Raw genomic sequence first — 27,802 nt, forward strand, 5'->3', positions numbered from 1 at the left:
TCAGGTTTATTGGGTCCAAGCTCTAAGACCTCCAGGACCTGGATAGGAAGGACCTGTATTATGGGGGTGGATGGGGGGCTCATTAGTAAATTTTAGTTTAGTATATAAAGATTCTGTAGCGGTTCTGACCGTGTCCATCATTCCGTGGCCGGACGGTCAAACTCTCCACGTGACAACATGCAGAAAAGTCAAGATTTATTTTGGTAAAATCTAAGAACTTCACCAGTTACAGAATAATTGAACACTATGAGGCATACACAGACACTTGCACGCTAAAAAGCTACGACACGTCGAAACTAGGTAAAGCAGTACAAAAAAAAAAAAGTTACATTCCACTTTGTCTGCCTTTTATAAAGAGTCAATGTTGAACTTCTTTAGCGATGCAGAAACCATTCCCTCAACATAGAAAGGGGAAGCTCCGTCCGGACTTATTTAATAACGTGGTGCGAGGCGTCCGCTGCATCCGAGGGGTTGTATGAGACTAGAAAAACATGGCTGCTGTTGTTCCGGAAGCAGCGCCGCTCTTGTCCATTGGCCACGTCTGGTATTGCAGTTCTGCCAATGAAGAACCTAATCGGTGCTCACTGCTGCCCCCTGGTGAGTGATTTGCTCTGTATATAATCTGACCACCCCCAAAGCCCAATACACATCAGGTCATATGTTCTGTATCCTTATAGTCTATGACTAATGTCTCATCAGATGTGGCAGCTCTCCCATCCCCCACTCCAGGAGTCCCGCAAACGCTTTGCCACTGAGCCACAGGATTACAGGGGTAAAGTAACATCATATGGCGGCCGTCCACATAAATCACCACCACCCATAAAATACAATGCAGCTCTGCAGAACATTGCGACTCTGCATTGTACTTGTGCCGCCCTAAACCAAATCAGCAAAGAAAGTCTTCACGAGACTAACCCCTAAACGAGGGACATTACTCATAGATCCAGGCACCAGGACTGTGGTAATCTTCTTATATGTGTTATCCATGGCCTCCTTCCTTCTAAAAATCAACTTTAATAATTATTCTAATGAGCCAATAGGACAGCTCCCCAGACTCTGCATAATTTCCTTCTCCCTTTGCGTGATGTAATCTCAAATTATAGTGGGGGGTGCTCCTGCACAGTGTAACAGCATATGAAGCTACAGCACAGAGGTGCTCTGGCTCATTAGAATAATTTTAAAAACTGGAGGTCATGGATAACAAATATAAGAAGATACCACAGTCCCGGAGCCTGGATCTATGAGTAATGTCCCTGGTTTATCAGGATGGATTATAGACTAATACTGTGTGTCAGAGGTGGATAGTAATGTTATGCGTGGGTTGGATAATAGACTTTATACTATCAGTATGGAGTCCTGGCAGGGTAGAGGACGCCTCCACATACATGACTTGGCTCGTTGTAGGGAGCTGCTTTGATGATCCCTATAAGAGCCCCATAAATCTCACAGTATACGGCGGCTTTAATACTTTAGACAGTCTCACAGTGTAGGCTCAGGGGGTTACAATCTAATACTATGGGAGGAGGAGGACGATAGAGAATCCTACACTCCTGGGAGTTGTAGTAGCTTCATTACATCCTCTATCCCAATCCTATACATCTCCAATGCTGACAGGGTACATGGCTGCTACACTGTCCAGAGGTTGTCTCTGATGAAGTGAAGGGGACAGAGCTGCGATACCAAACATACTGCCGAAATATAGAATCAACCATGTTTTTCTCATCATCGAAAATCCTTTTAAGAAAACTTTAGCAGCTTTTTTTTTTTCTTCTTCCAGTTGCTCCAATGCATCTAATAAGAAACCGTCACATGATCTTAATTACTAATTATACCATCGCTTTGTGTCTACAGCAGCAGTGCAGACCTAGGTGTAGCCACGGTTACAGACTACAAGCTAACCCTGTGTAGTCTGATTCTGTAGTCGTGCCCCATATATCCAGCAAACATTGTACATGGGGGGACAGATGAAAGTTAATGTAGATGCATTATCAGACTACTCAAGGTTTGTTTGTAGTCTGTTACCGCGGTGACAAATGGGTCCATATAGGAGCTGTACACAGAAAACCATAGGAGTTTTTTAATCAAAAAGCAAAGATTCTTAAACTTTTCCCTTTAAACATAGTTGATGGATTATATTGAAGGAAATCTACCATCCTGATAAACCAGGGACATTACTCATAGATCCAGGCACCAGGACTGTGGTATCTTCTTGTATTTGTTATCCATGGCCTCCTTCCTTCTAAAATTATGCTAATAAGCCAGAAGGGCACTGGAGTGCATTACCAGAGCCCTTCCGTGCTGTAGATTCACAGGCTGTTACATTGTTACACCTCCCACTGTGTGAGATTACAGCAGACAGAGGGAGGGGGAGTGCTGAGGGAGCAGGGAGATGCTGAGGCAGTGTAACAGCCTGTGAAGCTACATCACAGAGAGGCTCTGGTAACACCTCTTAGACCCCTTCTGGCTCATTAACATAATTAAAAAGTTGATTTTAGAAAAAGGGAGGCCATGGATAACAGATATAAGAAAATTCCCAGAGTCCCGGTGCCTGGATCTATGAGTAATGTCCCTGGTTTATCAGGATGGTAGATTTCCATTAAATGGGTTGCACTGGTACTGATGTTCTGATTGCTCTGGGTTGGATTTCTGTAGCACTATGTTATTAAATAAGCCGTTGGTGTCTACGAGGAGCTTCTTCGTGTTCCAGCCGATGCATCAGAAAGGCACAGCACTGGTTGTATAGTAGGGATGTCCACGTCGTGGCCTTCCAGCAGATCCTGGTACCAGACGGTCAGAACCGGACTCCTTCCATAGATGTGATGATGATTTTTTTTTTTTTTACAGAAAATTAAAATCCAAGAGTCCGCAACGTGTTCTGCTTCATAAAACTGTGTGGTGTGTGAAGACGTCATCAGTCACTGGAGGTATCTACATGTCCCATCATTTCCACCAGACATCCGAAATTTATACATATCCTCTAGGAATTTAGAATTTCCTCCCAAAATATATTTATATATATATATGGCACAAACGTTCAGGATTTTCGCTGCCATTTTCTCTTTCTCTATTTTATCTACATCTGAAAATCTACAAGGTGTCGTCTGTGTCTGCAGGCGGTCATTCTGCGGCTCTCCATCTGCTGTGGGGGGCGCTATCGCTCGTGCCATGGGTCTGGGTCTTCTGAAGAGACGGCCGCTTCCACCGCAGTTGGAGTCGCATTTGTTGCCACTTCCTTTTTGATGCTTTTATTTATTTTTTATTCATATTTTTATTATTTAGCTGTTATATTGTGAGTGTTTTTGTGGTTTTTTTAAAAAGGAAATCTCCCATCAAAATCCATCCTAAAAAACCAGGGACATTACCACAGTCCTGGTGCCTGGATCTATGAGTAATCTTCTTATATTTGTTATACATGGCCTCCTTCCTTCTCAGATCAACTTTTAAAATTTTGGGCTCTGAGTTGTGTTACCAAAGCCCTTCCATGTTATAGCTTCACAGGCTGTTACACTGTGTAGGAGCACATCCCACCTCCCACTGTGTGAGATTTCACCAGGTAGAGGGAGGGTAAGACAGTGTGTCAGCCTAGGACTCTACAACACGGAGGGGCTCTGGTAACACCCCCCAGAGCCCTTCTAGCTAATAATTGCATAAGCTGATTTTAGAAGGATGGAGGCCATGGATAACAAATATAAGCAGATTACCACAGTCCCGGTGCCTGGATCTATGAGTAATGTCCCTGGTTTATCAAAATGGATTGTTATGATCGACTTCCTTTAAATTTTTTTCACGACTGTCCTGGTGTAAAACTAAACTGTGTGCTCGCGTCTCATGAAGCGTTTCACAAAATAATGTACTATACCTAATAATAATTTTTTTTTTTTACAATTTAAAATGTACATATGTACAACGCGTGTGATTATAAATGTTTCTAATTTAGGCAAAAAATTTGGCTTTTTAAAAAAAAAAAATTTAAAAAAAGAAAAAAAGCGTTATTATCCTCTATGGTTCCATGCTTACGTACAGAACAATGTATCTATAGCAGGTGGAATTTTTCTTTTCTATGTGCATGCATTGAACAGAAGCGTCCACTAGGGGGGCGTCGTGCATGGGGGCTAATAATGGACTGTCCCTGGAACTCGATGGGTGGTCAATGCGCTAATAAATTTAGATCTCTGCTCTGCCGATGATAGAATTTATACCTGCCGTCAAAAATGATATGTCTCATGCAAAAAACGCCATCCAACCCCCCTACCCAGACCGTTCACATTGGGCTTGTCCTTCCCCCTCCTTTGTATCATGGTTCAGTCCTCCTTCAATCCGCGGGAATGGGATCATATAATTGGTGGTGAGAGCCTCTTCTTAAAGGCAAAGGTCTCTGTAAACAACAATGGTCCTTCAGTATTGTTAACACAGAGTGTTAACTCTTTACAATCCACCGCAGATGATGTCCCTTCATCTAGATGGACGTTTCCCACAGCTGTGAAAAGGAAAAAAAAAATTTTTTAAAACACAAATATTAGGGTTACCCCCTCCATCCAATCATATCAAATCAACAAATTCAACAACAATATCAAACAATGACTATTCATGGGCAGCCAATGCTCTCCTCTACACAGATGCAAAGGGAACCTGTCAGGAGGCTTAGAGCCGCTTAACCCCTTAACGACTTTGACCTTTTTTGTTTTTTCACTTTTTAATTTTTCCACGTAAAGAGCTGTGTAATGGCTTATTTTCTGCGTAACAAATTGCACTTCAAAGTGACGGTATTTAATATTCCATGGCGTGTACTGGGAAGCAGGAAAAAAATTCCAAATACAGTGAAAATGGAGAAAAAACGCATTTGCAACGTTTTCTTGTGGGCTTGGATTTTACAGCTTTCACTGAGCGCCCCAAATGACATGTCTATTTTATTCTTTGGGTCGGTGCGATTACGGGGATAACAAATTTGTATAGGTTTTATAATGTTTTCATACATTTACAAAAATTAAAACCTCCTGTACAAATTTTTTTTTTTCCATTTTGCCATCTTCTGGCGCCAATAACTTTTTCATACTTTGGTGTACGGAGCTGTGGGTCGGGTCATTTCTTGTGACTTTTGATGGCGTCTTCATTTTTTATAGATTTTTTAATATTTTTCAAAATGGCAAAAAAGTGCCATTTTCGACTTTGGGCGCTATTTTCCGTTACGGGGTAAAACGCAGTGAAAAACTTTTACCCTAGGTTGTCTGTAGGATCCTATCATATACTGCCATACTACATTATGGCAGTATATAGGGATTTTCCTCCTCATTCATTATAATGTGCTGATAGCAAATTGTAATGAACAGAATAAAACGAGACATGAGACATAAAACGCCCATGCACCGCCATCTTTTTGTCTTAGCACCGATAGCGGGTGTTACCGGTAAGCATTTGCTGCAATATGCAGCAAAGACTTACTGGCTATGGAGAGCCCTCTCCATGCACCGGGACCGGGCTTGCGCCGTATTAGTACGGCGCAAGTCGGGAAGGGGTTAAAGGAAATCTACCACCAAGATGAAGGATTGTAAACCAAACATGAAGGATTCTTCCCTGGAGAGGTCAGCGGCCATTGATGGAGACTTGATGGGGAGGTGCACAAAGTAATGGAGGTGCCTGGAGTCCCGTTGAGAGATCTCACATCTCTCCGACCACTAACATAAGACTCCATGTGACCTCTGGTCTTTACTTCCTAATGTCTGGATACACATAGGAAATACCTAGAGAGGCTTGGGGCACCTCCTGTGTGTCGGCAGGGTCAGGGGGGGGGGCACCACCTGTGTGTCGGCAGGGTCGGGGGGGGGGGAGGACACACGTCCTGTGTGTCGGCAGGGTCGGGGGGCACTTCCTGTGTGTCGGCAGGGTCGGGGGGCACCTCCTGTGTGTCGGCAGGGTCGGGGGGTACCTCCTGTGTGTCGGAAGGGTCGGGGGGCACCTCCTGTGTGTCGGCAGGGTCGGGGGGTGACGGGGGACGGACGTCCTGTGTGTCGGCAGGGTCAGGGGGCCCCTCCTGTGTGTCGGCAGGGTCGGGGGGCCCCTCCTGTGTGTCGGCAGGGTCGTGGGGCACCTCCTGTGTGTCGGCAGAGTCGGGGGGCCCCTCCTGTGTGTCGGCAGGGTCGGGGGGCCCCTCCTGTGTGTCGGCAGGGTCAGGGGGCACGTCCTGTGTGTCGGCAGGGTCGGGGGGCACGTCCTGTGTGTCGGCAGGGTCGGGGGGCACGTCCTGTGTGTCGGCAGGGTCGGGGGGCACCTCCCGTGTGTCGGCAGGGTCGGGGGGGCCCTCCTGTGTGTCGGCAGGGTTGTGGGGCACCTCCTGTGTGTCGGCAGGATCGGGGGGCCCCTCCTGTGTGTCGGCAGGGTCGGGGGGCACCTCCTGTGTGTCGGCAGGGTCGGGGGGCCCCTCCTGTGTGTCGGCAGGGTTGTGGGGCACCTCCTGTGTGTCGGCAGGGTCGGGGGGCCCCTCCTGTGTGTCGGCAGGGTCGGGGGCCCCTCCTGTGTGTCGGCAGGGTCGGGGGGCCCCTCCTGTGTGTCGGCAGGGTCGGGGGGCCCCTATTGTGTCGGCAGGGTCGGGGGGCACGTCCTGTGTGTCGGCAGGGTCGGGGGGCACGTCCTGTGTGTCGGCAGGGTCGGGGGGCACGTCCTGTGTGTCGGCAGGGTCGGGGGGCACGTCCTGTGTGTCGGCAGGGTCGGGGGGCACGTCCTGTGTGTCGGCAGGGTCGGGGGGCACGTCCTGTGTGTCGGCAGGGTCGGGGGGCCCCTCCCGTGTGTCGGCAGGGTCGGGGGGCACCTCCCGTGTGTCGGCAGGGTCGGGGGGCCCCTCCTGTGTGTCGGCAGGGTCGGGGGGCCCCTCCTGTGTGTCGGCAGGGTCGGGGGGCACGTCCTGTGTGTCGGCAGGGTCGGGGGGCACGTCCTGTGTGTCGGCAGGGTCGGGGGGCACGTCCTGTGTGTCGGCAGGGTCGGGGGGCACGTCCTGTGTGTCGGCAGGGTCGGGGGGCACGTCCTGTGTGTCGGCAGGGTCGGGGGGCACGTCCTGTGTGTCGGCAGGGTCGGGGGGCCCCTCCCGTGTGTCGGCAGGGTTGTGGGGCACCTCCCGTGTGTCGGCAGGGTCGGGGGGCCCCTCCTGTGTGTCGGCAGGGTTGTGGGGCACCTCCTGTGTGTCGGCAGGATCGGGGGGCCCCTCCTGTGTGTCGGCAGGGTCGGGGGGCACCTCCTATGTGTCGGCAGGGTCGGGGGGCACCTCCTGTGTGTCGGCAGGGTCGGGGGGCACCTCCTGTGTGTCGGCAGGGTTGTGGGGCACCTCCTGTGTGTCGGCAGGGTCGGGGGGCCCCTCCTGTGTGTCGGCAGGGTCGGGGGCCCCTCCTGTGTGTCGGCAGGGTCCGGGGGCCCCTCCTGTGTGTCGGCAGGGTCGAGGGGCCCCTCCTGTGTGTCGGCAGGGTCGGGGGGCCCCTCCTGTGTGTCGGCAGGGTCGGGGGGCCCCTCCTTTGTGTCGGCAGGGTCGGGGGGCCCCTCCTGTGTGTCGGCAGGGTCGGGGGGCACCTCCTGTGTGTCGGCAGGGTCGGGGGGCCCCTCCTGTGTGTCGGCAGGGTCGGGGGGCCCCTCCTTTGTGTCGGCAGGGTCGGGGGGCCCCTCCTGTGTGTCGGCAGGGTCGGGGGGCACCTCCTGTGTGTCGGCAGGGTCGGGGGGCCCCTCCTGTGTGTCGGCAGGGTCGGGGGGCAGTGCCTGTTTTATTCTACATTTGAGTGTGGAGTATATTCTTTTATGTCTGTTTTACTAAATAATTGTATCATCTGGGAATTCTAGAGTTTCCTCTCTGCATTGTGCTGATTCCTCCGTAACTGGGTGTTACCCTAAACAGACTGACACGGTCCAATCAGTGTCAGAATGTGTAGGGACACACCCCTTGATGAGGGAAATGGTAACACCCAGTTGTCAATTTGTTTAAACATTTCAAGGGTAAATAACCAGAAGCTCTAGGTCGAGAATCTCCCCCTGGACAGGAATACCGATGGTCACAGATATCTGATCAGTGGCGGTCTTTTTCCTAGCCACACCCTAAAAAGCTAAACTACAGGACCACAGCCGAATTTACATAATCCAAGCAGTATGCTAATGAGGCATGACAGGCAGGACCCCCCCCCCCCCACATCGGCCGCCTACCCGTGCACTCTGTCTGCTTGGCTTCTTCTCCTCGTCAGGCAGCGGGGGCATGGGGTAGGGGTATTTTCTGCTAGAAGCGATGGATCCTGTAGATGACGATGGTGACTTGGCGGGTGACAATGTTCTGTTAGAAGAAGCAGAGAACAAGCAGTGACAATACGGGATAACATCACCGGGTGACACTTATAGGGCGTCCGCCATGCAGATGACTTTATTTTCCTCCATGCAATTATATTCGATGTATTGATCCTTCTTTTCCTAGGTTTCTGGTATCCAGCAGGTATAATACTTACTCCTATATCCTGCGGAGTAATAGAGTCACCTGAATGTGGATTGTCCCATAAGCTCCCATAAATGTACAGGAAAATATATATATATAAAATGAAATTCAATAAAATAAAAAATGTAATTAAAAAAATAAGTGTATTAGGCAACAGTCACTAATAGTCTTGATCTTGACTTGTTGTGAGTAAAACTTCAAATATATAAGATCGAGTTCTACGTTGAGCAAACTTTTTGTGCCAATTTATTTGCACATTCAGTTAGGAACCAGGAAAAATCCATCTAGTGTGTAAAATCGCAGGGGAGGAGGGGAGGAGGGAGGTGCAGCTGCAGTTATCAGAGAAACTGGATGATAGAGATGTAGGAGGAGGGGTGCAGAAGAAGAGAGAGATCCGATTGGCCCAAAGCACACAGCACAGCCCTGACATCATACAAGGGAAGGAGTTGCCCCGCCTCCTCAGTGAGTTCCCCGCCCACGGAGAGAGAAGAAGAAAGAAATAGACCCAAAATATACAAAACACACACATCACTTCTAGCTGGCAGGTTCCTTCGTAACAATAGGTGCAGTATTTTTTTTTTAGAAAATTATTACCTCCAATTTTTTATTTGTGACAAATCTGCTGAATAATGCAGGTTCTGGAAAGTTACCGGCAATGACCTCTCCAATAACGACATTGACCCCTGTCCTGAGGACCTTTAGGGACTGACTACAGTCTATAATGTGACACCGATAGACAGGAAGTGCCTACCCCTCGATGGTCTTCAGCCGCAAAGAGGTTCTGCCCATTACATCCGATTGTATAATTACCCGACTCTTCTAGCAAATTTCTATATTCCTTGTGTAGGATCAATTTTAGCGCACTTTTTCTTGGAAGTTTGTATAAGCTGTGCCTTATGTTATTCCCGCTGGAAACTTATAAAATTTATAAATAAATTGACAACTGGGTGTCACCAGTCCCATTGTCACAAGGGCGTGTCCTTAGTCTGGAAGACATTTATTCTCCTTATGAGGAGTCTTAATTGGCCATAAATGCTCAGCTGGAGATTCTGGGTAAGGAATATGCAAATAAGTTTTCCAGGGTGGAAAGAGGAAAACTTTGCTGCCTCCTGTGCTACATTAACCCCTCTCCAACGCTGCTCTCTAACTCCTCCCCTTACTCGCTTACTCCCCACTTTCAAAAACTTTTTTTATTTTTCTGTGCACAGAGCTGTATGAGGACTTGTTTTCTGTGTAACATACTGCACTTCCTAGTGACGCTATTTAATATTCCATGCAATTTAACGGGAAGTCCAAACTTGGTGAAAATGCAGAAAAAACATATTTGTGCCATTTTATTGTGGGTTCTATTTTTAGGTTTTTTACTGTGCGCCCCAAATTACATCTCCCCTATATTTATTTATTTTGGGTGCGATCGCAGAAAAACACAATTTATATAGGTTTTATTGTTTTAGTCCATTTAAAAAAAAAAAAAAATTAATCTTTTTTTAAATTCTTCATATTGCCATATTCTGAGGCCAACAACTTGTTCACATTTTGATATGTGGAGCTGTACAAGATGTCATTTTTTTGCGGGACAAGCTGACGTTATCATTGCTACAATTTTGGAGTCCATACCACCTTTTGATCACTTTTTACCTTTTGTACTTTTCAAAAACTTTATTTACTGTATTTTTAGACCCCGTAGGGTACCCTGAATCCAAGCCGGCTTGAATACCATAGTATTGCAGTATATGGGGACTTTTCTACTGATCTGTAACAGTGTGCCTCTGGCACACTATTACAGATCAGGTTGAATGACAGGCCCTGGAGTCTCATAGATTCTTCAGGCTGTTATCGTGACGTTACAGGGGGCGTTCCCATCCATGGTCCCAGGGTTGGCTCCAGGTTTTAATAGGCCCCTGGGTGACAGAGCCTCAGTGGGCCCCTTTGCAATGAACTCAGGTGGCAGAATAAAAAATTCAGAAACTAAAATAGTTCCCTAAAATATTCCCTAGTTTATCATCCCAAAGAGACAACACATTTGTTTTTATATTAAGCCCCACTGGTGACTGAAATTGGGCCATATGGGCCCCTCCAGCAGCTCTGGGCCCAGACACTTGCACAGGTATGTCGGGTGCTGGCGCCGGCCCGGCATGGTCCCACTAAAGATGGTGGCATCCACACGCAAGTGGCATTTAAACGGTCACAACCTGCGTTCAGTGCATGGTCACGGTGAGCAAGGGACCTAGATGTCCAGCTGATGTTCATTCGATGTCTTACGGGCTTCAAACAATGGGACACTTGCTTGTGCCCCACAAATACACAAGGTTGTGTACATGAAGCCCAAACATGAGTACCCAAATCCACACAATCAACTCCATAAATGTGAAGAACACTACATTATCGAAAAATGCTTAACATTCAGGGATGGAGACCTTCCAAACACATCTACAACCATGTGGAGTGGTGGTCTCCAACCTGTGGCTCTCCACCATGCCCCGACTTACTGCTGAGAGTGGTAGGTTCCCACCAGCAGGACACCCACAGGTAGGAGACAACTAAAGTATAAGTTTTAGACATTTACAAAAAGGACTTTCCTTCGGGATGTCCCACTAGATATCTCATGCCATGCTCCTGGAACAGTGAAGAAGACATTGGATGATGGTGTCTCCAGGAGGAACATGCTATTAATGTGAGATGTGTACGGCCTTATGGATGACCATTGGCTCCTGAGAGCTATTGGTGGTGGTGAAGGGGTGGCATGCACTACACCCTTGGTCAATAGCTTCAGTGACACAACATAGAGAAGAGAACTATGTATCTACATGACAAAAAGCCACACAAAAAAAAAGCAAGAAAAACGTATGGGGAGAATTTATCAAAACTAGTGCAAAGAATAAGCGGGGGAGTTACCTCTAGCAACCAATCAGAACACTACACACCAAAGCTAGATTCTGATTGGTTGCTGGAGGCAGCTTCTCCATTGTTTTCTTCTGCCTACTTTTGATACACTTCCCCCACGGTTCCTCAGCTGAATTGTCATCTACGGAAAGAAAAATACATCCCCAAAACGAAAAAAATCTATGTGTGGATTGATTTCCATTGGGATCCTAGGTGGATCTGTACAGTTTTTTGGGGGGTTTCTGTTGCTATTTATGTGTAGAGATGGTAATTTCTGCCTCATCTGATGTGTCACCAACCACCTAATTCAGAGGGGTATGTATGGTTGTCCAGTAAAAACTCATGTATAAAATTTTCTTAAAGGAGATGTCCATCCAAAACTTTGTAAATGACCCCCATTCTGACAGATTAGCAGATGTTCTGTCAGACCAGAAAGACTATGAGTGGGCCAGGACATATTGTAGGTCCCGATTAGCCCCATTTAGGCTTCTTCCCACTAGGTTTTGATGTTAATGCACCAGCTGTACCTCTTTTCCTCCTGAAACCTTATAAAAGGAATGATCTAAGAGCCCGTTACCCAGGGAAGACTCCTGGGTCTATTGATCAGCTGCAGAATGTGAAGAAACTCACTCATTGAATTACAAGCAGCGCCCCCACAGGAGAAATGAAGTATTACAATATTGGGTCCTCCACAGCATAACATGCCCTCTGAGGCTACTCTCAACCCTAGTTAACAGATCCTGGTTTAGCCCTGAATGGAGGACTCCCTATTATGGACTTGGATTTGCTTAATTTCTTTGTATATTTATGTCCGAAATTTAGATTTCTGCATTGCTCATTCTTGAAATATAAGGGTTATTATAAGAATATAAATACATGGCTGCTTAACTCTGGAAACAGCGCCACCCTAGTCCTAAGGTTGTGTTTGTTATTACAGCTCAGACCCAGAGCTGATTATCAATGTAGTGCATGACCTAGGGGCAAGACTAGCATTGTTTTTGGAGCCATGTTGTTATTGACTCGGATGGACATATCCTTTAAGAGAGAACTGACAGCTCTGTGAACGTTACACATTTTTCATTTAAGGGGATTGTTTTCTCCTTTAAGACAATAAAAGAATGTACAGTCACACTACCAGTTATATACATGATCCCACCAATGCATACATGCACAGCGGAGCCGTATATGTATACTGTGTGTAGGTATGTATATAGGCCAAGCTCCACCGTAGCGATATACTGCAACATCGCTGGGATTGTAAGAAAGCGTTCTGCTCCGTAATACCTAAAGTACGGTCCTTCTGTGTTTTTATTCACATCTTCTACCCATATAGCTACATAATGTCCTTTTTTGTACCAGGGGTTAAAATACCTGCAGAAAGTGATAGGAGGAACAGGAGAACAGAGAAAGCAGAAGATACAGTCTGAAAATACAACACGAGCACAGAAAGAAAAGTGAGAATGGGAACAAAAAGGAGGAGAGAGGTAAAAGCAAGCAATGAGCATCGTGCAAGGAAAAAAAAAAAAATAAAAAATCGGAGAAATACTGCCACCTAGGTAAGAAAATGCACATACATTGAATTTATATGTCCTGCACTACACAGAGTATATAGATTATATAGAGAGTATATAGATAGAGGTCATAAATATTACACATCGTAGAGGGACTGATTACTGACACAATGTAACAATTATCAAAATTCTTCTTATTCCTCTCCCTATTCCCATTAATCCGATTTATTTGTTGCGCACCAACTAAAATCCTTTACAGCATCACCATTAAGTGTGGCTATCTGTATAGTCACATTTCTCAGTGTGGGTTAATGTGTGGACCAATCAGGTTGCGAAAACATGGTCTTCGTAGCCAGGTGGTAGGCATATACTGGCTAACCAGGAACATGCCGTTACTTAAAGTAGACGTTTTACCAACACATACATGTGGGGCACTTAGATTTTTCTTTCTAGCCCTAGGGTTGCCGAGATATCAGTCCCAGTATCTGACCATTATAATCCTCTCCACTGTCAGAGAGGAGGATCTGGAGCAGAGGAGGGGAGGGGGGAGTATGTTATGACAATATTTTCAGATTCTCAGTGTAATACATGCCTCCTCTTCCTCGGCTCCAGCTCCTCCGCTCTGACAGTAGAGAGGATTAAAATGGTCAGATACTGGGAATGATATCTCAGAAACTCTGGGGGCTAAAAAAAAAAATTTTTAAGTGCCCCAGAATCCTTGTAGGAGCCCAAACAGGATTTTATGTGAGTTGGTGAAAGGTTTTCTTTACAATCACATGCATTTGTTTTCCCAATAATAATGTGGAGCCTACAAGGATGTCCATTGGCCATAATATTGTATCCTGACTGGTCTTCTCCTACAGGGGAAAGTGATTACAATTCTTATGTAGTTCACAGAATATGTATATACTGTACAAGCTTCAGAATTGCTAAAACAGAAGTCTTCTTCATCATCTCCAAAAATTCCAAGAGATCAGAACCACTCGGAGAGATTCTCTACTAAGATCCACTGAGCCCATTATCGTCTACAATACCGGATCTGGATTTACTTGTCTGATTCTTATCAGAACGAGACGGTTTTTTTTAGGTGCCGGATGGTTCGGCTCTTACCGCAAAGGTGGGCGCTATAGTTACATGGCGCCTGTTAAAATAAGTTAGTGACCATGTACTTTATGGATAGATGTTCTTCCTAAATGCTGATCACTTCTGGTACTTCTCACACATAAGGGACTGCTACAATTTTATCCAGTATCCATCCATAACACATCGCCTGCAAAAGTCTCTGTTATGTCCTCACAGTTTACTACCCTGTATATAAGTGTAGTTATTATGTATCAATACATTTATCTCGTATTGAGATGTTATTGAAAAGCTGTCAGCACATTTTTCACAAATACAGCCAGTGACAGGTTCCCACAGAGCCCTAGTAACTTCTTTTAGCTAAAAATTGTTTCCCTCCCATCCCCATAAAATCAACTTTGTTATCTTACCTGGCATACAGTCAGATGGAGCAGAGGGGGCGTGTCCTCCTGTCCCCACTCACTTCTACTCCTCCCTATGCCTCCTCATCATTCAGCTATTCATGCCATCTGATCAGGTTGATGTCATCCAAGGTCCTTTACCCACTAACATTTGCAAAATGTACCCCATGTCTACTCCTCTCCATCTGCCATGGAGGCATGCTGTGATTTCATATGATCAGATACATACATGGGGTAGATGTTAGTGAGTAAAGGACCTTAGATGACATAATCCGGGAGGCATAAGAAGTAGAAGTGAGTGAGGAGGGGAGAGGCCACTGGACTCCGCTGAGTCCGCCATGGAGGAATGCTGTGATTTCATGTGATCAGATACATACATGGGGTAGATTTTGCAAATGGGGTAGATTTTGCAATACATGGAGTAGATTTTGCAAATGTTAGTGAGTAAAGGACCTTAGATGACATAATCCGGGCCACATGACATGAAGTGCTGAATGGTGAGACGGAGGCATAAGAAGTAGAAGTGAGTGAGGAGGGGAGAGGCCACTGGACTCCGCCGAGGACACTCCCACTATGACTTACTGGAGGATCTGGCTGTATGACAGGTAAGATAAAAAAGTTGATTTTATGGGGATGTGAGGGAAACAATTTTTAGCTAAAAGAAGGGTGCCATTTAGTTAATAGGGATCTATGGGAACCTGTCACTAGCTGTCTTTGTAAATAATATGGTGACAGGTTCCCTTTAAAGTGAATCCCTGTGCAATAACACCAAAAGATTTTTTAAAGATTTTTTTTACCTCCTAATTTTTTTTTTCTTTACAAGCTAGGTTTTCCTGATACTGATATACGTAACATACAAGCTGCCTGAAGCCACCACTAGAGGGAGCTGAGAGCATACACTGCTCCTAATCAGTTCCATTTAAATACCAGTATGCAGAAAGCTCCCTCTAGTGGTAACTGCAGCAGCCTTATCGCAATGTGACGCAAGAACTCCAAAATTGGTTCTATGGCCGCTATAAAAATATAAGAGATATTACTAGGTCTGCAACATATACACAGCATCTAACAAATCTTATGGATTTAAAAGTTGCAACAAACTTTTATAACCCAAATGCCTGCAAGAAATTCACTTCATTCCTGTTATATACTGGTGGCTACCAAATCAATTGCATGGGGCCCCATAGATCACTACACTGGATACTTAGTGGAATTCTCTGTGTGCCTTATACTTTTTGCTTTTCCATTAGGAGCAGGACTGTGCATTCGGGAGACCCCAGACATAACTTTGCTTGGGGTCCTAAATATGCAAATTCACCCCTAAATATGCTTACACACAAGACAACATGCTCCATACAGAGGCAAGTTATGTGCATAGTAATAAGCCATAATAATGTATAGATAATAATGTATAGATAATAATATATAGTCAGTGAATATAATATATAGTATATACGAAGTTAGCAGCGTGGAATGATAATGAGAGCTTTCTATGCATCGGAATCCGTATGGAACCCACATCCCCAGACTGCAGATGTGTATAATTACATACAATGCACAGCACTGTATACATGGAGCTAGAGAGCTCCCTCTGGTGGTGAGTGCTGGAAGCAACAATTTTAATCAAGATCTAAATATTGATGTCTTATCCTTATGCCCCCAAAAAATCAGTTGTCCAGAGTTGCAGGCCTGTGACGTTACAGTCATCGATCACGTGACCGGTTTGTGGATCGTTCTTATTCATGTGATGGGGTCGAAACGAGACACCAGGCGCGATATACAATGTATAGCCCTGTGCTTTTTTTTGCGCCTCCAGTGTTTGTTTGCAAGTAGAGGTTGCAGCAGTGACGCCATATGAGTGTTGCAGCCTATCACTGGCCTCATAAGTTTTCTTCTGAGGCCAGTTATAGGCTGCGGCAGGAGCATGCTGTTGATATGACGTCACTGCTGCGGTCCCTGTATATAAACCAGACATGACAGGAGGCGATGGCCCAGACTCTGGAAGAGGGTTATACTACAGCAGATACTGCACCCAGGGCAAGTAATGAATCATCCTAGACATCCCCTTTAACACTACACCCAGGGTATGATGTGAGTTTTCAGTCTGGAGCATCTGTAAGGCCACAAGTTATTCAGCGAAGCCTTAAAGTGAACGTCCATCCAGTAGCACCGGGGTGTTATTAGTTCATATACTGTGTGATATTTAGTTATGGTTATGATAAAAAGTTCTACATCCTACATACAAAATGTAAGGATTCTGGAGCTACGTAGCCACCACTAGGGGGAGCTTTTCCAATACTGATTATTCATTTCAAAGGGAACCTGTCAGGTCAACTTGTGAACAAAACCACCAGCATCTCCCTATATGGATAAGTGACTAAATTGTCCATATAGGGCTATAATTCTGTCATTACTTACTGAGATGAGTCAAATGTTCTCACTGGACTCCTCTCTGGAAGTTACTCCTAAACTTTTTACACCCTAATACAGACAGCCTTATGGGCATCACGTCTCCATAAGGACAGACCAGTGGTTTCTTGTTACAAATTCACCCGACAGAATCCCTTCAATGCTAAGCAGTATGCGGTATACAACTAAGCTCCCCCTAGTGGCAGCCAAGAGTTTAGCATTTTTGGTAAATACAGGGGATTTAAACCTTTGTATCAGGAAAACAAATAAAAAAAAAACAATATGAAGACATTAATCAGCAAAGTCTGGAGATAAAGATTAAAATACAGACAAAATGGTATCTAAGGGCGAATCCTTAAAATCCTATCTAGTCTCCTGAGCTTGGAGAACCCCATTGTACTCACTCGGTGGAGTTTGATCGTGGTCGGAATCTCTTTCCTCGTAGTTTTTTTCTGCTGCTGCTTATGTTACCTGTAAAATACAATATTTTTATGCTGGGATCATTGGATATAAGCAGATAAATAAGCAAATTGATACAGAACTTAAAGGGAAAGTTTTCACTTTCACCAATGCGGCTATAGTCAGTTACTGTTCATTTGCAATACTTTGTGAGTCCATGTTCACACCTGTTTTGTGGCTATGGCACCGAGCCAGATCAGTTGTATGATAGACCCCTCACTTAGGTCCAGTACGTTCTGTTGGGCCACTTTGACCATTTCCAAGGGAGGTAATACAGCCCCATTACAACAATTCTATGCACTTCCAGGGATTCAATGTATCAATCTAGGAAATTACTCCTAGAATAAGCGAAATTTAGCTTCAAAGGGGATTGTTTGGACTCAATCTGGATGGAGGCTGCAGGATGATATCTTATAGCTGAACTAAACTTGAATAAATCACGATCAAAATTATCTGTAATAAGTTAATGCTGAGCCAGGCTTCTAGTTTAGTAGTACAGCAGTCAAAGCAAAGCAGTGTGGTTGTGGCACAGTTCGTTGGTACTCAAAGTCCAGCTACAATCACAACACACACATGATTATACATCTTTACAGGTACAATACCTAACACTGGTTGAACCTTTGCAGGGTCAAAATTGCTGACAGGGATAGAAGCCTACTTAAAGGGGTTGTTCACTTTAAGCACGTGTCAGCAAATAATTCATATTTTGTTAGTGCGAAGAAAAGTTATATAAATTTCCCGTATATACTCTCTGTATCAATTCGTTACGGTTTTCTAGATCTCTGCTTGCAGTCATGTAACAGGAAACTTGATTCTTTACTTCCTGTAGATAAACACTGCTCCATGGTCATGTGATGTCACACAGGTGCACGGCTCTGATTACACTCTGTGATATAACAAGCCGTGCACCTGTGTGACATCACATGACCATGGAGCGGTTGTTTGTTTATCTACGGGAAGTAAAGAATCACGTTTCCTGTTGCGTGACAGCAAGCAGAGATCTAGAATTGATACAAAAGGTATGTTGGAAAATTGTATAACTTTTCATTACACAAACAATATCAATTATTTGCTGGAATGTGTGTAAAGTGAACAACCCCTTTAATTTCAAGAAAATGTAGAACTCCATGATTAATCTGTATGGGATCTAGTGAACTTACCTTGCCAGGAGTTACTCCTCGGTCGCCCATTTTCACAAACATCGGAGACGTGTTTGGTGTCCGGGATCCTCTCGCTCCAGGAGTGGGACAGACCATTAGACCTAGGAAGAGAAGAGACGCAACTGAATCCGTCATCTTCTACAGTAAAGCGAGGATGCGTCTGTAGTGCTGGACAAACACCATGGAAGAAAGTGTCAGATTGTGACAACAGAAAAGAGTCAATAACCCTGATGCCCTGATGTCCTAGAGCTGGTCACTTATTTATGGGGCATTCATGAGGGGAGTCTCTGTTCCTTAGTTTTTCTTTTAAAAAAAAAAATGCAACTAATGGGTGTTTTTTTCATTCTAGAAACCACGCCACCCCGCAGGCTGTTTCTGGTATTGCAGCTCATTCTCACCCAAATACAAGGATCTGCATTTTAATGGGGGTCACATGAAAGCGTAAAAATTTCAATAAATTTAAATAATAAATAATAATTTAAAGAAAAGATAAAAAGTTAGATTTTTTTGGATTTTTTATAATCTGGTTCAGAAAAAAGGGAGCTGCCTTCTACAAATCCCTTCTATCGTCAGATGGTAAGGCCTAAGAGTAGCGTCTTCATTTAAGAACCAGGTCATAAAGTTTCAGTAAATTGCCATTTAGAGACCAAAATAACAAAAATATTTGTATATTTTAATCTAAAGTATTTAATATTATATTAAATAATATAATAATATATTAATAAAAAAATATATTAATATTATAATATTATATTAAAAAGAGTCATAGCTATAGGGAGTCTTTGAGGGAGCTGCTAGACCTTGAAGAGGAATTTAAGGTCCTTTTGCCCCACATAAGAAGAGCTGTAATATAAATAACTGTTAAAAGCCATACATTTTAAAGGGGTTGTACCAACTTTGATTTACAAAACCAAAACCTATCTGATCTGATGGGGTCGGTCTGCTGGAACCCCATCAATCACAAGAAGAGGGTTCCCATTCTCACTAATGGGTGGGGACGGGAGGTCGAGTGTGTGCGTCCTGCGACTCCATTCAATATTATGGAGAGTCGGAAGTTGCTGAGCACATTGCACACTTATAGCTGCCACTCTTATAAACAGTGAATCAGAGTGCCGGAGATACCCAAGCACTGTGCTCAACAATTCCCAATACTCCCATAGTACTGAATGCCATATCTGGAAGAATGCTCCCCCTGCCATCAATTACAGTATTTATCGGACTATAAGGCGCACCGGAGTATAAGGCGCACCATCAATAAATGCCTGCTAAAACGTCTAGGTTCATATATAAGGCGCACCGGAGTATAAGGCGCACCTGATTATAAGGATGAATGACCAGCAACTGTGCCTGTGCACAGTTCAAGGCAGCTGTTGTCTGTCAGTACGGTTCATATATAAGGCACACTGGCCTATAAGGCGCACCTTTGATTTCTGAGAAAATCAAAGGATTTTTAGTGCGCCTTATAGTCCGAAAAATACGGTAGTAAGGATAGGACCTTGGATCTTGTGATCAATTAAGGACACTGCCAGCTGTTTTCCACTGTATAGGGGATAAGACACAAATTTGGGAAAAAATACAAATTCCAAACTGGCTCTGCTCTCTGTACTGGAGTATTGTAGTATTGTAGTCTCTGTATTGGACTGAAGTAACCGGGTGCCACTGAACAGAGTGTAGGATGGACATGTAACCATTCAAAAAAGCACTCCGGAATCTTCTTAAAATGGATTTTATATTTTTCTTTACAACCGATAAAATACAAACACATTGAACAGTTGACGCGTTTCGGGTTCAGCAGAAGTCATATGGGATCTGTTGAGTCTAAAACGCGTCAACGGTTCAATGTGTTTCAATTTTACCTTGTGTCATAAGAAATAAGGAAACAATTTTAAGGAGATTCCGGAGTGCTGGAAACACGCTTGTATTTTGATAAGACACAAACTTGGTACAAGCCCTTAAAGCTCAATTTTCTGGCAGCTATGACTTGCTATGGCCTTTACACATGCATGCTTGGCTATGCCCAGTGTGCAAGTCATCTCAATGGGCAGTGGCATATTATCTTACGTGGCAACAAAATCATTGGGCATGTTCATATCCAACCGTCCATCTGCCGGATAGGTGGTGGGTGGAGTCGGAAGACCCCCATAGATGTTATTGGGCCCAACTACTGTATCACCTTACATTTCCGGTCTTTTTTTTATGGGGAAGCACGGTGCCTGAGTGGGTAGCACTTCTGCCTTGCAGCGCTGAAGTCCTCGGTTCTAATCCCACCCAGGTCAACATCGGCAAAGAGTTTGTACGTTCTCTCTCCGTGTTTGCGTGGGTTTCCTCCGGGTCCTCCGGTTTCCTCCCACACTCCAGAAAAAAAACATACTGGTAGGTTGTTTAGATTGTGAGCCCTAGGGACTAATTTGACATGCTTTGTGCAGCGCTGCGTGATCTGTGTGCGCTATATAAATAAGGAATTATTAGGATGCCCAACTTGTCAATGAGCTGTTGTTACAGTGAAGGTCGGTAGAGTCGTTGTGTCATGCAATGAAGGATCCAATCAGTTAATAAAGTCAAGAATAAGAGTAACAACAATCAGGTTTTTTGACTTCAAAGGAGCTAAATTTGGGGGAATAACCCCCGACCCTACCCCATTATTATGATCTCCATCTGGTGCCATAATATAAGATATATATCACCCCAATAGGAAATTTCAAGCTGCACAATGGTTGGAGACCCCCTAACGTTAAGGTCCCAGCTCCGGCTCCTTTGAAGTCAAACGATCATGGATTTCCTTTTTATTACTATTCCACAAAGAAGTAAAAAAATTAAAAAAGGAATCAAACCTTCTGCAAAATAATGAAATGTTCTGACTAATGGAATAATGTGGGATGGAACAGGCAGAAATCTGAAAATGCGACAGAATAGCAGACCTCTTCTTAGAACTAGATCCTGAGTTTGAGCTGACTCCGGGAGGCAAGTCGCTATAAAAGGAGTCGACATCTCCAGCCTTTTTTACATAATCTCCCTGGGGTATTTGTCTAAAGCATAATAGATATTGTAAAGTCAGAAAACAAGACAAACGCACATAGAAACGACACAGACGTAAAAGCATTAGTTCAGAGGGGAAGGACAGAGAGGGTCAATGGCACGTGTATGTTACACTACAGGACACAAGGGGTGGCCACAGTGTGGATGTCATCTAGCCCCCTGGGGCATTGACAAAGCCCAGAGGGGCCTGATAACATCACTGTGACTATGGAGAGCTCCAGGGTAAGTGTCCTAGATGACACCTAGATGCCAATGAGATGATGCTCCTATAAGGGGTAAGACAATAGTAAGGAAATACTATGCATGAATATACTGCATGGATTATATGAGACAATGAGCACATATTCTCTAAAGTTTAATGCAGCAGTGATCAACCATGGAAGGGGAACATGCGCCGGGTAAGGACAAGCCATCGGGTAGATATATGGACAGGGGGGCACAATATCCTGCCTTCCCGATACCTTTCATGTCTGAGTTTCTTTAATTACTTGTGTGTAATGTGTATGTATGTATATGTGTATTATTTGTGTGTAATGTGTATGTATGTATATGTGTATTATTTGTATATAATGTGTATGTAGGTATATGTGTTTAATGTGTGTAATGTGTATGTATGTATATGTGTGTGTGTAATGTGTAGTGCATATGTGTGTAATATGCGTATGTATATGTGTACAATGTGTATGTATAATATATGTGTGTAATATGTGTATGTATATGTGTGCAATGTGTATGTATATGTGTGTAATGCATATATGTGTAATATGTGTGTATAATGTGTATGTGTAATGTTTCTATAAACGTGTGCAATGTGTGCGTTTATCTGTGTAATGCATATGTGTGTAATATGTGTGTATAATGTGTATGTATCTCTGTTTATTGTGTATTTACATGAGTGTGCATGTACATATGTGTGCAATGTCTATGTATATATGTGCAATGTGTATATGTGTCTAATGTTTATTTATGTCTGTAATGTGTGTGTACATGAGTGTAATGCATATGTGTGTATATGTGTACTAATCCACAATCTTATAAAGTGATGGAGGATTGTATTGCTAGGCTATACCATCCCTTTATAGTCAATGGAGGGGGTCTGAACTCTGAGAACTCCCCCCCCCCCTTCCTAAAGATGAACAGAACGCAACACAACTAATGTAGCATGACCTTTAATGGTTAACTAGTGATGTGCCGTTACAATATGAGATGGGAATGAACCTTCAAATGAATTTTACATTGAAAACGTGAAAAACATTTCATTCAAGGAATAAACTGTAACCCACTGAGACATTGGGGAAAAAAGATAATGAGACATTCAAAATTCTTGGCTTATCTAATTCAATCTAATTTCAATGAATCCAATCAACTGCTGGTATTTATTTCATACTTGTGTTTTATTTATATATTTTTTTAAATCATAATGAAGTTCTTTTAATTGGGAAGCATAACATATGGTGGAATAAACACTGAAATATATAAGGACAGGACAAATCGGACTCATAGAATTTCCTTACATTCTAAAAAAAATGTAAATGGTCCCATATTATGGCCAAACACGATATTACGTAGCGTAAATAAAAACATATAACGTAACTGTGTTATGTTGCGAGTTAATTATTGCCGTGGATTTGTTCCACTGATTCTAGTTGATTTTGTTTTCTCTCCAGCCCCCAACGATCTGGAGTATTCGATGCCATTATTTTTCGGATCTGTAGTTTCACATGGGTGGAGCCAGGCCTGGACTATGAAGGTAACAGCAGAGAGTCTCATTAGTATATTGGGCACTGAAAATAACCTAAAACTATGCTAATCAGTCCCCCTGGTATCAGATTGGTGGTCCCAGATTGGACAACCTGGCTCCACCTGTCCGACAGTAGAGATCTGAAAGGGGATTTCTGATAATCTGTATTTATGACCTATCCACCTCCAGGACCCCCCAAGAACAGGGCTCTGCTGACTTCGTTCCCGAATAGAAGGGTTGCCACACTCCATTAATGTCTATGCAATGAAAACAGATGATTGTATAAACTACTGGAGGTCATAAATACAGAAAATGGGGATTAATTTAATTACTTGGGAATAGCGGGGGCTAGAGAAAAATTTCTACCACCAGAATCAATGGAACAATATCTATTAAAGGGGCGCAAACAAAGGTATGGTTTCCCCTTTAAAGGAAATCCACCATTAAAATCCATTATAATAAAACAGGGACATTACTCATGTTATCCATGGCCTTCTTCCTTCTAAAATCAACTTTAAAAATTACGCTAATGAGAGAAAGGTTCTGGGCGGTGTTAACAGAGCACCTCCGTGTTGTGGCTTCACAAACTGTTACACCGTGTAGGAGCATGTCCCCCCTCCCACTGTAAGGATGGAAGAGACAAGAGAGCAGAGGGGAAGGTGAGATGTGCTCCTGCATAGTGTAAAAGCTTCAGGCTCATTAACATAATTTTAAAAGTTAAGAAGATACCACAGTCCTGGTGCCTGGATCTATGAGTAATGTCCCTGGTTTATCATGATGGATCTTGATGGTAGATTTCCTTTAAATATGTGTAGAACCGTCCTGTAATACACAAAACACACTGGGACAATGTCTAAGCAAAAAACATCTTGTACCGCTTCTAACAGACAGACACTGAAACGTAAAGATCGGACCGTGATCCGGCATAAAGATGTAGCAGTGCTGAGTTTGACATTTAATTTCTCAGAGTTAAAGATCATGCAGAAGGTTTGCATGCAGTGTGAGGTCACTGGCTCCATCTGAGCTCTGCTACATCTGCGTACAGAGAGATGGGACAGTGGCATGGCTAGAGAGTTATCATCCTACTTCATATGAGCGCTACTATCCGAGAGGCAAAAAAAGTCTAAGGGAAAACAGATACACGGGATCACTACTCGTCCCTCTGCTAAGCCAACACATTAGGAACGAGCCGACTATGGGAAAAAAAAGTATGGGACATATAAATGGAATTTGTGAAAAAAAACCACCCTACAAACTAGTGAAAGTGGTGAAATGCAGAATAATGCACAGGCAAGGACTTACCTTTCTCTCCGATAGTTTCTATTCATGTCAAAGAGAAAACAGATCATTACTGGAACATAGTGTTTTCATCAAAGAAGATCAAAAATAAGTATAAATGAAAACAAAAATTCTGTTAAAAAGATCTTGTCACCAGATTTTATCCCACTAACATCTTCTGTTATCTCTAGCACCTAGAAACATGCTGCTGGTGTCATATTAAAGATAAGGATCTCATCTTTCAGATCACATCAGGCTTATGACTTTGTGAGCTACAGAACCAGAGATGCAGGCCGCTAGAAACATAATTATTAAGCTGCACATAAAGATCCTATTCCCGCCTATTTTTTAACTTCCAATATGTCCATTTGTGTAGCTCACTGTAAATTTGATGACATACAATTACATATAATAATGAATATACAGCGCAGGAACTTACTTGTAACCCCAAGCGGTAATTCCTAACACCAAGACCAGCACCAGCATGGTACCGGCAATAGCTCCTATGATAATGTTTGTACTAACAACTCCTGTAAGAGAAGCAGATGTGCTATCAGATACTGGCGGATGATGTCTGGTATAAATAATACCGCGGGCGGCGAGTGCACTCACCATCATTAGCCTTGATTTCCTTCTTCTGCTTGTAGGGGAAGTACGTGCTGCAGTCATCCCCCGCGTATTCCTCATCGCAGATGCACTTCAGCTCATTGCTGCAGATCTGCGAGGAGACGACATGAAAACTTTACATAAGGACCAACATGAACATGTAAAGGAGATACAGTATATAGATATTGAGAGAGACAACTTCTACATAGTGTAATCAAATGTAAAATAATTTCTACAATTTTGCAACTTAAACCCACTTTTAATCCATCTTTAAAGGGAACCTGTCATCAGGTGTTAGCCCACTAAACTACCAGGCCCTCAGGTCGGGTTTGAAATGTCCTTTCTAGAATTCCCTCTTTTATGTGAAATCTCACCCATTTACCTGTAAAAATATCTGCCCCAAAATCAGGCAAATATGACTCTTCTCACCTCAATTTCAAGTTGATGTTAGAAGGAAGGAGGCCATGGATAACAAATAAAAGATTACCCGTCCCGGCGCCTGGATCTATGAGTAAGTGCCCCTGGTTTTGGGTGGTAGATTTCCTTTAACCATTAAAGATTTAGTGATGACAAATGTTCAATCTTCTCGGTCCTCTTATAAATCTGCCATGTTGAGATCATGTGCTCAGTTACTGTATCAGATATTAGTTGTCAGGAATTTTGTGTTCTACTAGTTGTAGAATTTTCTTGTGTCCTCAAATCTGCTCCCATAGTTTGGAGAAATGACCAGCCCTCTCCCCCATGTGTTTCCGGTTACTTACTCCGTGCCCAGAACAAATCTTTTTCGTGCTGCCGAGACAAGAACTGAAATTAAAGGGATCGACAGGAAGACATCTATGGTCCAGACACATCATCTGCTCTCCGCACGGTGTGCCGTCCTCTACATATCCAAGGTCGGTCTCCTCATCCAGCTTAACATGTCCACCGCTGAGAACATAAAGTTATCATCATCTACATTAGCAGCTGTAATTGTTATTCTATATATGTGTACATACAGGGGGAGTCAAAAGTCCCAGGCTGAGACAGTGGACATGGCAGGCGGGGGCGGAAGTTGTCTGAGCCGAGCTGCCGTGGCCTTGTAAATAAAAGGAGAACGGCACCGTGAACGTCGGAAAAGGTACATCGGGGTCACAGGGAGTGCCGGAAAAGGTACATCAGGTACACAGGGAACACCGGAAAAGGTACATTCGGGACACCAGGAGCACCGGAAAAGGCACATCAGGGACACAGGGAACACCGGAAAAGGCACACCGGGGTCCCCAGGAGCATGGGAAAAGGTACATCGGGGACACAGGGAGCACTGGAAAAGGTACGTCTGGCACATCGGGATCATTGGAAAAGGTAAGTACAGGTTTATTTTTTTGCACAGCCCCAAACCCCCCACCACCCTCCTGGCCACCTTGATCATTTTTTTATAATCTCGGACAACCCCTTTAAAGAGAAAATGACATATCTGATCCCTCAGCATGTAATAGGTGGGAGAGAAGGTATCATTTAGGCTATGTCCTACGTCTGGCACATGCTTGCTATCTCCAAAGCCGCCACACTGGATCAAGGGCAAGTATTTTTCCCAATGGGAAGGAGGTCATGTAGCAGAACAAAGACCTAAATTATCTCAGAAATTGATGGCCACAATCAAAGTTCAAAAGTTATCAAAGATGCAACAACAACCAGGAACGTTCCCCAAAATTTGTTGTTCCTGGTGCTGAACCACTGAGCTAAAGGTTATGCTGGGAACCCTCGTGAGAACCTTTGGAGAATCTCTATGTTGATACATTTAGAACCACAAGAGAAATTACATATCTGATTGTGGCAATTGATTTCTGAGACAATTCTGGTCTTGGATCTGGTACATGACCTCCTTCCCATTGGAAGAAACATGCCCTTGGTCCAATATGGCGGCCATGTTCCCGACATATCCTAAAAGATACCTCCCCCCCTCTCCCATGACTTTCTGTGGTATCAGATATGTCATTTTCCCTTTCATTTATGAAATAAAACAAGTCCTGGGACTTGTGACTCGCCCGTATTGTGGTTTTATGTTGATCCCCCTGTCTCACATTGACGCTGGCTGTGCCATTCCTGTAAGCTGCACGTGGATCGCTCATGACTTACCTGCAGTTTAAGAATCTTCCTTGATTTTGGACAGATGATGATGTAATAGAGTCAACCAGCTCCCCAAGTCTTGGCACCCCAGAAATGTTGGTACATAAGAGATAACCGCAGAGAACATCGCTGAAAGGAGGAGCAAGAGATGAGATGTCATAATGCAGAAGGCACGCGCTGGTGGTGCCACGTGACATGTAAAGTAACCAGCATCTGACATTCTAAAATACATTATTAAAGAAACCAGGGGTAATACAGAAATAGAAGGAGGCAAAAGCCCTTCTCAGGATGCCCAACTCTATCTAAAGAAAATCTACCATCAAAATCCATCCTGATAAACCTGGGACATTACTCATAGATCCAGGCACCGGGACTGTGGTAATCTCCTTATATTTGTTATTCATGGTCTCCTTTCTTCTAAGATCAACTATTAAAATTATGCTAATTAGGAGCTCAGGGGGGGGGGGTCACCAGAGCCTCTCTGTGCTCTAGCTAGAGCACTTCCCCCTCCCACTTTGTGCTGAAACTACCTCTGCAGCCGTGAGATTACATCAGGCAGGCACAGAGAGGGTGGAGATACCGAGGGAGCAGGGGGGTGGATGAGACGTGCTCCTACACAGTGTAACAGCTTGTGAAGCTACAGTATGTAGGGGCTCTGATAGAGTCCTTTTGGCATAATTCTA

General features: G+C 44.0%; 1 protein-coding gene across 7 annotated transcripts in view; it reads right to left on the minus strand.

The window, feature by feature from the left end:
• Positions 1-178: 178 nt before the first annotated feature.
• The window catches only part of ADAM22 (ADAM metallopeptidase domain 22), a 127,045-nt gene continuing 99,421 nt past the window's right edge, over positions 179-27,802 (minus strand). Inside the window, exons 22-32 of one of the 7 annotated variants that reach the window (XM_072154238.1) lie at positions 27,129-27,248; positions 25,775-25,940; positions 25,020-25,125; positions 24,847-24,937; positions 24,432-24,449; positions 21,184-21,378; positions 18,353-18,453; positions 17,138-17,204; positions 12,620-12,706; positions 8,173-8,296; positions 179-4,477 (exon numbers count right to left, since the gene is read on the minus strand). In XM_072154238.1, the coding sequence (XP_072010339.1) occupies positions 4,457-4,477; positions 8,173-8,296; positions 12,620-12,706; positions 17,138-17,204; positions 18,353-18,453; positions 21,184-21,378; positions 24,432-24,449; positions 24,847-24,937; positions 25,020-25,125; positions 25,775-25,940; positions 27,129-27,248 (1,096 nt within the window). In that variant the 3' untranslated portion in view covers positions 179-4,456. Of the gene's footprint in view, positions 4,478-8,172; positions 8,297-12,619; positions 12,707-17,133; positions 17,205-18,352; positions 18,454-21,183; positions 21,379-24,431; positions 24,450-24,846; positions 24,938-25,019; positions 25,126-25,774; positions 25,941-27,128; positions 27,249-27,802 lie in introns of those variants that run through there. The other 6 variants (XM_072154240.1, XM_072154242.1, XM_072154239.1 and 3 more) reach the window with 6 other exon arrangements.

The sequence above is a fragment of the Engystomops pustulosus genome, chromosome 5 (assembly GCF_040894005.1).
Source record: "Engystomops pustulosus chromosome 5, aEngPut4.maternal, whole genome shotgun sequence".
NCBI classification, from domain to species: domain Eukaryota; kingdom Metazoa; phylum Chordata; class Amphibia; order Anura; family Leptodactylidae; genus Engystomops; species Engystomops pustulosus.